General features: G+C 35.2%; 1 protein-coding gene across 2 annotated transcripts in view; it reads left to right on the forward strand.

The window, feature by feature from the left end:
* Nucleotides 1–13,188, forward strand: part of brinp3a.1 (bone morphogenetic protein/retinoic acid inducible neural-specific 3a, tandem duplicate 1) — a 75,822-nt gene that overhangs the window by 20,386 nt on the left and 42,248 nt on the right. For both annotated transcript variants that reach the window (XM_032573037.1, XM_032573038.1), the window contains 2 exons: nucleotides 4,919–5,109; nucleotides 8,570–8,754. In XM_032573037.1, the coding sequence (XP_032428928.1) occupies nucleotides 4,919–5,109; nucleotides 8,570–8,754 (376 nt within the window). The remainder of the gene's footprint in view (nucleotides 1–4,918; nucleotides 5,110–8,569; nucleotides 8,755–13,188) is intronic.

The following is a 13,188-nucleotide window of genomic DNA, read 5'->3' on the forward strand; positions in this document are numbered from 1 at the left end:
CATCAGCGGGCTATTCAGTGTGTTGATTCCCTGATTTGCTATGTTGGGCACTGAGAAGAGCCCTCAGGCAGCTTGTGCTCAGTGATGGATCTGAGACAGCTGTGCTATGACGAACAGAACGAAAGGTACAACTCCTATGCTCTGATCATAGCCCCTGTAGCTTTGGCATCCCCTCTATAACTCTTCTTTTACCTGGCACTGCACTGGCTTTCTCAGAGGGGGGCTTGACAGTAAGAGATGCGTCTGGAGGTTGGGATCTTCTTCACAGATATGCGTGAGACAAATAAATCTGCCTATGTTTCAGTCACTCGGTATCTCACTGAAAATAGTGAACGATGATATAAACTTTCCACGAAATGCAGGACCTTCTATGCATTTGCGTATATGTGCCCAATACAGTCCGTGAGGTTGTAGTAGAATGTATAAAAATCTATGTATGTGTGAGTCGAAGTTGGGACACCATTCATAAATGTCCATCACAGTGACACAGTGTGCTGATCACAGCTAAACTCTCCCTTTTTATCCGTACACTGCTCCTCTCTTTAGCTGGCCCCAGCGGATGGACACAAACACTAATGGCTGCTCGTTAAAGAGAAACACCGACATGAAAAGGCCTTAATGAGCTGTTTTCTATTTGTAGTTTTCTTTGGGGGGAGGCATTGTTATTGGTGAGGAATTGATTGGCAGCAGTCCCACACCCATGGGGGGTGTCATATTCTGGGAAATAGCAAAGTTTTTTCTGCTGCTTTGTTTGGATGTTTGCTGTTGGACGATGTGGGGGTGTGCATGTTTTTCATGAGTGACATTGAGTGTTTTTCTGTGGAGTTTAGAGAGGAAAGAGTCAAAACAGATTTGTTTCTTTAGTGAAAACATTTCCAACAATCTGCAATTTTCACAGTAAAACTGCTATTTTTTTAAGTTTCAGGAAATGCACTCATAAGCTATAAAAGCTGTATTCCTTACAGGCTGTTTTTCAAGTTTTTGTTTCTAAAGAACAGTGTTGCAGTAAAGCTTTCTACCTTTCTTGTGTTTGACTACCAGAATGACATACTTAAAATGTAAAGAGCAAAGGAAAGAAAACAAAATGCCCACATATTGATATGTACAGTTGAGTGATTCTACTAAAATAAGGTTAGAGTATAACATAGAGGTTAAATAGTTTTTTGCACTATACTCAGGACACTTTTATAAAGTTATACAAGGTCATTTTTTGTGGAGATGATGTTTGATTTGGTCTTGAAGTTGACATTTCAAGGTGTCTTCATCTTGTGTGATTAGTTTTAGTAAATGTAAACAGCAGCCTCAGTGTGTAGTCCTTATATTCATACTTTTCTCATATCTGAGACCTTGAGAAGACTGCCAGCATTTCCTAATTCTGCATGTTCTGTAACAGACAGAAATTAAAAGATCACACGGATAAAAAAGATACACTTTGCCATTATATATTTTTCAATAAAGAAAAATGTTTAAAAGGAGAAGCTTAAATGAACAGCTGACATGCCTCTGAAAATAAAGGTATATTTTGAATTACTCTAGTATAACACATTGATACCAAAAATAGTTAATTTTAGTTTTTAGCCCTCAGTAACAACTTTTTTGACTTTGTGTAACTCTTAAAATCACCTTCCTGAGGCTTTTATTCATCACTTTTCTCAAACCGACTCTCTTTACCAACTCTTTAAATGTAGGTTAATCCGCTATCCACGTAGCGGTGTCAAAATTAGTACCACTAAGAGGAAATATTTTTATCCACACAGAAACAATATAAAATGCTGTACACACAGCTGTCCACTTACCTTTTGAATGCTGCTATGTCAACGAGAGTTGAGCATGTACAACTGACTGGAACCATGACTAATCAAATAAAATAAAGAAATCATTGCTGTGCAGGTTTATATGTAGCTATAACAAATACAAATATGATTTTACTGGTATGACTCATAAAAACTTGACCTGAGAGAGAATTACTATATAGCTAAAAAATACTAGGCTGCAAACTACAGAAGTAAGTTTGACTGATGCTGGTTCCAAAATGATGAGGAAGAAGTGAAGGGAAGATGAGATATGGCACTAGAAAGAGAACATGAGTTTCAGTTATGAGATAAATGAAACTCGTGTTCTTAGATCATTAACCTCTGAGAAAGTTCCTTAGTCCAATGCAAAACAGTCCCTAAATACAAAAAGCAGAGAAAAGAATCAAGATTCTGGAGTAAAATTCTAAGTGTGAGGAATATAGAACCCCAAATGCAGCACACGGACAGCTGTGAGCTGTCTGTTGTGTGAGCTTTTTGGACATGAGAAGTGTGCCTCTGAATAGGTTGTGTGTGTATGGTTATGCATTTGTTAAAATATTGTGTCTGTGAATATATAAATATGTTAACAAGTCACAACTTTTCAAATGTATTTGTCATAACTGGTGTTTTTTATAGTATGACATCACCTTTTTTATGTGGCTCAATTTTTTTTAACAAAGTAAAATAAACAAGGTTGAAAAATGAATATTAAAAATATTTTGTCATAGATTATTTATGAACATTGTAAATTGTATATTAGTATTCTTGACTTTATCTATCTTAGATTGCAATGATTAGGCATAAATTAGGTGGTCATTGCTCAGTTTTTGTATTATCTTTGTTTTTTGCTAGTCCTTATCTGACTAATGATGTAGAACAGCTTATTTACATGAATTGTTTTTCCTTATGAATGCGTGGCTGTATCCAGCTCATGGAATACTGTAGGTTTTAGTGTTAGATTTTGTTAAACATTTACTACTCTGTTCAGTCTAGTGCCCTTGAATGTCCACTTTAATGGTGTCAAGAAGCTAATGAAGCTCAAGAGCCAAATGTTCCATAAGAATTTATGAAAAGACAAGATTTCACAGGAGAATAAATGCTAGATTTGAAGTTATTTGGCAGAAAAAGGTTAAATCTAATGCGGAGAATTGTAAAGCATTCAAAAGCAAGACATGTAGTAAAGCATCAGCATTTTGGATCTACAAAGTAGCTTCATAAAAATTTTTCTTAACAAGTATTCTTTAAAGGTTTGTTTACAAAAGCATCTAATGGTTGTATTTTGGCTTGTTGGGGGCATCCATCTATTTTCTACAGTTAGGATTGTCCATAGTTGTACTGAATTAGAGAATAAGTTTCTTTCAGATATTTTATCCAATGCATGAGATGGACAATTATGAAATACAACAAACAATAAAGCTCCCCTCTGAAGGCAATCAAAGAGCATATATTGATGATCATGGTCAGCACTTTTGAAGGCTGGCCTTGTTTCAACACTAGCCATAAAAAACATTCTTGCAGCTGTTAAATAAAGTAATGTATTGATTAACGTAATGTATTGTTTGCAAGATGCAATAAGAGATAGGTGCTAGTTAGTAATTCTTTTTACTCTGAGACTGAGACTACAGAGGTTTGCTTATTGAAAAAGAAATTGCTTATTGTTAAAAAAAATAGATTAAATCAAGACAGAATCTCAGAACATTGCTAACAGGATGTCTTTATATTGAGATATGATGTTCCTGATGTGATGACATGGCCATGAATTGTTTACATCCTAGACATTTGCCTCATATGCAGTCATTGTGATGATTATTGCTCAATGACATTCAATTTTCCACATGAAATTACATTTTGAAGTCAAATACAAGCTGTGTTCTGTTTGTATTCATGTATAAAGTCCAAACAGATTTATACCAACAAGTTTCTTGTACTTGATGGAAATATTAATATTTTGGAGTTGTCTAGACAAAATCCTGACTTGATTCTGATAGAGAGGGAGCAAAAATATTACCGCAATGGTAATATTAATTATTAAGAAGGGTATTGAGAAGGGTATAAAATTTTGACATGCCATTTTTTATAGTGTAAAATATCCACAACTACTCATATTTGACCGATGCTCCTTTTATACTGTTAAATAATTTTTAGATATCAAAAATTAAACTTAATGGTTCAACAAAAATCATTTCTGAACTAAATGTGACAGGGTTATGAACAATCCTGAGCTCAATTTGTGTGTGGCTCTACAACAAGGTTTCTATTTATATTCTATTTCTATTTAAATTCCACCTATTGAAAATTTGCAAAGAGAGAACTCTTGGAAAGATGTAATATGTTATTTTTACGTCTTTGATCAAAAGCTAGGTCATCTTGCCAGAACCAATTCAAAGGTCGTGGATCTTTCTTCTGCTAGGCTGAAAGAACCATGTTTGTTACCAGCTGTATTTGAATAGTGCTAATCTACGCATCAAGAAGCAGCATTCAGTCTGCACTTGGATGATAAATGCAGTTGGCATACACCAGGGCCAGGCTGAATTTCAATAAACCACATATGAAGCCAGCTCAGTCCAACAGAGGCCCCCAAAAGCAGCAAGACTCCATCCATGATTGTAGCCTTTTCTGACCACAGTGCCTCAAAAGCTGATGCAAGATGAGAAAGATGGAGCTATTATTTAAAATTGCTTCAAAACACAATTTTTTTTCCACCATGGTGCAATCCAGTTCCCTGAGTGGCACCTTGAAACTACATTGGATTGTTCATATAAAGTCGTTGCACATGAGATTCACTTAGAAGTCATCACCTTGCTAGACAGGCTCTTGACTGCAGGATTCAATGTGATCAGCTTTCACCTGCTTATTTCAAAAGTAAAACAATACACCCGACTCCTTCCCAAAAAAGCACAAAATACTCTTTACTGTGTTTTTTCTTTTTTTTTTTTTTACAAAAAAAAGCCTGTAACCGTTATAGCTTTGTGATTTTAATAAAGAAAACTGTTTTGTGCAAGCCTCCATGTGACATTTGCCTATTTCTTGTAACCTGCTCTCAAATCAGCCTCCATGCTGCATTCATAAAATTTGTGTTATGTATCCTTCACTCACACAGAGCATGCGTTTGTGTGATATTGCAGGGAATTTGGCCGTTGGAAGGTGAACAGCTTGGCCCTGGAGAGACAAGAAAACAATGGCTTTTCGTTGCCGCTGGACCCAGAGTTCCTGCAGACCATTAGGCAGCTGGGCAGGAGGCCCAGTCTCAGGGCCATCACTGACAACCTCATCAGGAAATACGGAACCCACTTCCTGCTTTCCGCAATGCTGGGAGGTAAATCAAACAAGACGGGTAGTGTTTTTCTTTGCTGTTACTGACCTGCCTTAACTAACAGGGACAAACAGAGCGGAGATGGGGATTTTATATGACTGAGACGTGGAAGAACACCTCCTTTTTATACAGTTTTTAAAGAAATACAGTTTGATGATTTTATACATTTCACCATTGCTTGAACTTGAGAAACTGACATAAACATGAAAACAAATAAAGCACAATACACATTAGATGGAAATTGCCCATTGAATTGGATGAAAAAGGTGAATAAATTACATTCATAGCAATTGATAGCATTGTCAGCTCCATTTCCTCTTCAACTTTAAGATAAATGATTTTACATATAAAAAAAGTCTTTTTAAAATTATTTTAATTTCAAATTGCTACAATGGATAAACTGGAACAGCTTTCATTGTGCTCGTAAAAAGACGAGATAGCTCCTCCAGCGTGAAATTGTTTGGACTCATATTTTGTTATTAAACATGTAAAACAAATGTCTTTGATGTATGTATTGAAATAAACTGCCACTGGATCCTTTCCAGAACAATAGATCTAAGTTAGCCAGAGGACTGCAATGTTCAGCACAGCGTCTGAGGCTATCGTGTGCATTGTCTCCTCCCTTTCGCTCCTCTGCTGACTCCTTTCATCCTTTTGTATTTGTGTGGAAACTCTCAAATGATGAATACCAGCAGTATTAAAAAGTAAATTGCAATGTTGCCCATTATTTGCTGGGAAATAAGGGAGATAAACAAATTCTGCAGCGTGACAAACCTCTCACAGCATTACCTCTGTCCTGTTTTACGGATCCCCTGTAGAAGTTTAATATTTCAAAGTGACTTGTCAAAAAACATGGTGCGTATTCTTGTAACTAAAAAGATGTTAACTCTATTTTCATTAAATATGTACAATACTAAACCTAATTCATAATACACAAGTCACATTCCTTTGTTATTGCCAGTTATGTACCTATGTGCTGCAGGGTTTCTAGTCCAATGTGAATTCAGTTTCCTATTCTTTAAAGATAAATTATTGGGGCTGGGACTTTTAATGCTTGAAATTTTGATTAATTGTTGAAAAAAATGTGACTAAAAAACTGCATGGTTTAATAGCACTTTGGTATGTAAACCCATATACCATGTGTACTGGTGTTTAATTAAATATATCTGATTGCAAGTAATTGCACTCATCCTCCTTCATCTCTTTAGCTGGTGGTGGGGAGAGAGTAGAGGCCAGTGCTCTACAATCACCATGTCACATGATTAAAGTGAACTGATTAACAGGACTGTACGTAAAGTTGAAATGTGCTTGCGAGAGTAATTTTCACAGATGATTTTACTCCACCAAATATGTGGTGAAATGAGACCTCCTGACAAGGTGAAAAAAAAAACAAAAAAAAAACAAAAAAACACACTGGAACATACAGTATGTCCGTGTTGATAACTAGGATCAACTTAGACTACTTTACAGAAATTAACTGAATTAAAATGAATAAATTGGAACTGAACTGGATTATAAGAAATCAGCAACTAAACACAAACAAATGAAATGAAAAATTATAATTACAAACATTTAAGTGCAACAGATATGCAGAAGAACTCTACAAAGGGACAAATATGTTTTTTTGTTGATCTTTTTATGGTACCCCATAAGAAGACTACATTTTTTTTATTCTTTTAATTTGTCTTTCAGATATTATGATGTGTTTACAACAAATAGAAATTATGTTTTATTTACTTTGCTCTTAAATGGGACTTTGGGAGGACATACTTTTAGAAACTGTGTCTCCACAATCCACAGTACGGCACAAAAAAGGATGTTTTGAAGATGCACTGCATCTTCAAAACATTGCGTCAAAGCCTGTACAAAATGATTATGTACATTATGTACAGGCTCTGAACACCAAATTGCTTCCTAATTTTCAGGATCCAGTCCCAAAGGAAAGATTCTGGGATTTTGTCTTTTCTCAATATAAATTGTGGAAACTTTTACGTTTAACATTATTTGATATTTGTGAACACTCCTTTATGTCACTATGGCACAGCAGCTAGTATGTCACATCATCCCAGCATTTTCTGACACCCAGAGAATAAAGTAGATCAGTAGATCAAGTGTTTCAAATCCTGCATATCCATCCAAAACTGCAAGCTCTCAGCTTGCTTTGCTGCTTGTGTTGCTTCATTTTCTGGCAAAGAACCACCACTTGTAGATCAGTGGAACAACATGAAGCTGCTGGCTTCAGTGTACAGTTGTGTTTTTGCTTCATAAAGAGGATAATCTAGTTCCTACAAAACAAAAATAAATAAATAAATCAGCACTACAAAACTTCAAGTTCTCTTTGAAGAGCAAAGAAAAGTTTCATAATGAGCAATAAACAAAATTTTTCAAAAGAACTTTATAATACATATTTCAAGATACAAAAAAGTTATTTTTAAATACACAAGAGCACCAAAATTACAACTGATAATTTCATAAAATAAATAAGTCAGTCAAATTTTGAAATAGGAAGTTTTTCCTCTGATTGAATATAGGCAAGTCAGACAAACACACAAAAAAAATCATTTTTCCAATTTCTCTAAAAACAGTAAAACTAAGAAGTCCCACAATTTGGGCTTTTGAACTGCATCAACCAAGATGCATTTAATGGTCTTTCTTGTTCATTAAAAACAAAGTAAATAGCCGCCATTTCTCCTACTCTGCATAAAAAGGGAAATATATTGTGATTTCTTCATTTTAAATTTTATCCACAATTTCTACCTCTGTTAAAGAACCTGCAGAACATTACAATATTATGTTTTATAAAATCAGAAACGGTCACAGTTAGCATCTTCAGGTCAAACCCTATGGAAAGCTGAAACTGCTATCGGCCATGCAAATTCTACACTACATATTTGCAAGAGATTGTTCTACAATGAAATGTGTGAAATAAGGAGAAATACAAAAACCACACTGCAAACTCATGAGTAAAATCATATTTCATTGAATGCATACATGTTATTATACATACATATATTATTTTAAGTGAGAGGAACTGTTTTGCTGCAGACATGTTAACAATCAACTATCACCAATAATCTGGTGTCTCTGCAAACAAAAAACACTTTTCCCATAAAACCTAATCCCATTAGAACAGATTTTTTTCTATCGATCTTCCACTCCTTACACAATCTATCAATGCACTGTCCTCTGAGAGCTTTTGCTCATTTTTATTGAAATATGTGTTCCATGAAGTGTCTTGGTTTATGCATTTTAACAGCACTTATTAAATTGACATTTTGAAATAAAATTAACACATTTGGATTTTAAGGTGTTCTCACACCTTTATGTTTCTATTTCTGTATGATGGCCCGCTAGATGTGCTCAGGTTAGTTCATCTACATTAAAAATATTATGTGTTCAGAGGGTTATGACTCATAAAGAATGAAGCTAGTGTATGTGTCACTGTCTGTGTCTGCGCCTGTAGGGGAAGAGTCCTTAATGATTTTTGTGGACAAGAGAAAGTTGAGTCGGACGTCTGAAGCGAGTGAATCCAACGGCACAGCTGTGACGCTGGAAGCTTTGCACCAGCTGGCTGCCTCCTACTTCATTGACAGAGAGAGCACCTTGCACAAGCTGCACCACATCCAGATTGCTTCCACTGCCATCAAGGTAAAAGCCTTCTTCCCACTGGGTTTCTGCTGAAGACAGTAACACAATTGGTTTATACCAGCTTTAAATTACACACATTGTTGGATCTTTTTTTTTTTACTTGTGATTACAGTCTTTGCATGAAACCAGCTTCACAAGTAGCCTTTGTATTATTTGTACATACTTGTGTGTTTCTTTATACATTCCAGCTGGTCAGAATCAGCTGGTTAATAAGAAGCACTGAAAATCATGACCAGTGTGAGGACATGAGGTACTTTGTCACTAACCCTACGATCAGCACATGTAGCTTTTTTTTAATTTCATAAATGTACTTTTTTTTCTAGACATTTGAGAGCAATACTATTACTGTCTTTTTGTATTTAGCCAAAACACGTCTTGTGTAGACTCGACTCATTGAACAGTTATATTTTAAACGATATTACCCACTAACTTTAGTAGACTGACATTACTCTTATCATCCAATTTATCAAATATACAACAGATTCTCCATGTCACATTTCGAGTTATGCGTATCACTAGACTGGTCTATAGTCATGCTTCTAATTGTGTTCCATCTCTTGAGGAAGAATCCATACCAATTAAGTAAATCATAAACACCTTATGACATACAAATAGCAAATGATAGGCAAACTTTGACCTGCTCCAAACATTTTAGTATGATTGTAAAAAAACGTACCTAATCAGAATTTGTGAGACACATTGAAATTCTGCGTCGTACACACAGACTAATAAACTAGAGTTACTTTTGTTGTGCTTTTGATTAATTAACCATTAAAAGTGTGCACACTTTAAGATCTCATCTAATGTTCTTTGAAATTGTAGACCACACCTTTAATGAGGCAATCAATTCATTACTGAATAAATTTGCCAAGAAAATTGTGTACATCTGCAGTTGTCATTTTTTTGTTTTTGTCCTTGATACAAAATATACAATGTCAAATATTGAATTACAATGTGAGGACAACTTTCATTAAAGGGAAAAAAACTGATGAAACACACCATAACAGCAATGGGCTCATCAGGGGTTTCCAACTGTTCCAGGCAATGGCCTCCAAAAATGGCAATAGGTTGTGACTGGTGACCCCTTTTGCAAACCTACAGACAATTCTACAAAATTTGCAAAGAAACATAGTTTTACATTTTTTTCTCAATTTTATTTTCAATTCAATAAGTGTTACATTTATTTAGCACAATGCTGTCTCATACCTTCTGATTTTCCTTGGCAATGAGTTCTGTGGTGGGGGAAATTTTATCAGGTAATTTATTATGACTTTAATAAAATGATTATTAATATATAACCAGATGAAGTTTTCCACTACAACATATTGTCTTGTCTTTTGATAAGAAAATATGTAATATTTTTTCTATTAATCCCATCAAATTTTATTTAGTTTCCATAGTTCCTGCTTTTTGCAACATTGTCCTCCAAAGCAAGGCTGCTGGACAGCTCCTTCTGTCTTTTTCTTGTCTTTTTCCAATCCATGCTTGGTATGCTAGCGTGAGGAGCAAAGCGAATTGATAAATTTGATAGCAAATAACATTTTCCTGAATTTCCCCTCTGTGGGACAATAAAGGCTATTTATATCTTTAATCTCCAATCTTCAATAATTTTTTTTTTCTTCCTTCCAACTTTCTGAGGTCTCTCTAGCGCCCCCTGGTAGCCCCAACTTTGAAAATCACTGGGATCAAGACAATTCATCTGTCACCTGGCAGTCAGACCACTTTATGCTGCAAAAGCAACAACCTATTTTTATTAATCTGTGATTTGGACAATGTAACACTGGTCTTAAACAGCAACATGTCATAGTGCCTGGACAAGAGAAAGTGTTACTTTTTTACTCATGCACTATTTTCACTGGTACAAATCCTGGGTGATAAACTCATAAGAGCTTGAACACCATTTCTGTCACAGTACAACAGCACAGCACCTATGCCAACATCACTTGCATACATTTTGCTCCTCAAATGGATGGTCCATTCTGGGGGCTGTCATAACAGGAAATAGAACCTTAATGCTTTCAAAAACCTGTTGACAGGAAGTTGACCAAACATATTTAATCATTGTTTCTAAAAGGCAGAACAGGAGAGGTACCAAGAGTTTGTACAGAAACTAAAGTAGTATCCCACCAGACTTGTGGCAAAGTTGTCACTGGTAGCAAATGCTATCAGTGACAACACATCCTAGCCAAAAAATAGGTTCCCTGGGTAAGTGACAGTTGTCTTAGCTCACTTGCTTGGCCAACTTACACTTGGTCAAGTTAATCAAGTGTGTATCTCTAGATGTTTACAGTTTATTGTGTAACTTTCCTGTATTCTTTCAATAAATCAGATTTACTCACAATTTAAGCAGACCCTTCCTGGTGAACACAGTCTTAGACGCCACATAGAGAAGAAGAGATCATATGTGGTAATCTCTACTAAGCAACATCATTTTCAAGCATGCATCTTATTTCACTTTCCACTACTTTCTGTTTTGCTGCAGAAGCTGTGCTTTTTGTTAGCTTTGCTAGTCTCCTTACAAACATCACATTACCTAACCTTTGTCATATTTTAATGTGAGACTTGAGGATATAAGCATCCTCAGTGAGCAAGCTTCTTTTTCATGTGTGTTTTCATAAGCTCACATATGGCACAGCCTCCTTTGCATATAAAGATATGTTGATGATATAAATATCACTATATCTTTTACTACTTAATAACTTTGAGATGAGTACATTCATCACTGTGTCAGTTGTTATCCAACCACATAAACAGAATAAGCTCAGTTTGTCTTTCTCACCAGCATTTTTAGGGATTCTGAGGAAATGTTTCTCGCACAGGGCTTTATTGCGCTTACACTTGCTTGCGGTAAACAACAGATTAACGTCACAAAATGAAGATAATAAGAATAACTCTCTGCCACACCAATCTGAAGCACTGCTGGCTTCCTCTGCCTATTTCCTTTCCCTGACTGTATCTGCTGAAGCAGTGACAGTTTGAGACTGGATGCTCAACAGAAATATTCTCTGACCTCACTGAATAATCTATATTTATACTCTAAGACTTTCTCCATAAATATTCACTTATTTACTGGATTTAATTGGTAGTGAATGCAATAGTTATGTGTGTTGTTAGATTTTTATGTCTGTGAAGCACTAAGCATGAATGAAAAAAAAAATGTTATTGTGAAAATACCATCAGTAAAGATTTTATGAGATGTTGGTGAAGAGGAGACACTCTCTAGTAAACAGAGCTGTTAAATAAAGAGCTCAGATAATTTTTACCTTCAGAATGGCATTCAGACTGAAATAAAAAATATAAAAAAACTGTATTTGTTATATGTAGAACATTCTGGTGCTTTAAGCATGGGAGTTTCAGTTGCTGTGACATACAGCCTAGCACTTAGTCATTTTGAACTACAGTATATACAAAGTTTCAGCATATTTAGTCAGTAATGTCACATTGTACCTGTAACCTGTCTTTTTCCAGTTTATTTACCGATGTTCAATTCTGTTTGGTCATGTAACTTACATTTAATTTTGGCCAAATTGTCAATAAAACTCTGCTTCACAGACACCTGTCTTTAGAAAGCACTGTCTGAAATATTGACAGAAAAGTTGCAAATTAAAACTACATTTTTATATGACAACACCTTTTTAGTGTACAATGAGATTGGTGTCCTTTTTAAAAAAAAACAATTATGTTTAAATAGAATTTGTGAAGTTTCTAGTTGTGAGATTTTCCTACCCAGGTATGGGGCTGTTTAATTGTGCCAAGGAGAGTGGTTTTTTGCTTTTGTATGTCATTTTAAAAATAATTTTCTCCTAAAAAAAAATGGGAGAACTTAATATTTCTCCCATTAACATTTGCTCATAAATATGCTCATTTAAACATGTCTGTGCTCAACTCTTAGATTATCTTCCTGATGTTGGTAACCATGATCATAATCTAAGCTTTTGGTCAGCTTCACATTAGCATTGTGGCATTTATATTATTGGACTTTAATATGTGAATGTCATTATTCATGCTTATAGCTTTTTAGGTTCAGTGCTGTTGCAGTGCAACTACTGTTAGTCTGTATTTTTATTGCATATTTTATTGTCTATTTCCTTCAATACAAGCAGCTTTGTGTTGCAATACAAGCAAAATTTATGTTTGATATTTAAAAATAGTTGCTAAGAAAATGCCATCAGCAAAAACAATACACTTTAATATTTATACCATGTTGTCTAACTATTCAAACTACAATTAAATGTTCATTGTTGTCCATTTGAGGTCAGTATTTGGCTATGGCTTGGGTATACCTTTCTAATCTTCCAGCTGAAAGACCAGATTCTGGATCGGAGTCTACATTAATGTAATAAAGACAGCATAAATGGCACTACCAACCCAAAGCCATTTTGGGTGAAACCTACATGCTGGAACGTAACCGCTTTTAACATTATGGTAGCACTT

Source organism: Xiphophorus hellerii, chromosome 9 (genome assembly GCF_003331165.1).
Source record: "Xiphophorus hellerii strain 12219 chromosome 9, Xiphophorus_hellerii-4.1, whole genome shotgun sequence".
Taxonomy (NCBI): domain Eukaryota; kingdom Metazoa; phylum Chordata; class Actinopteri; order Cyprinodontiformes; family Poeciliidae; genus Xiphophorus; species Xiphophorus hellerii.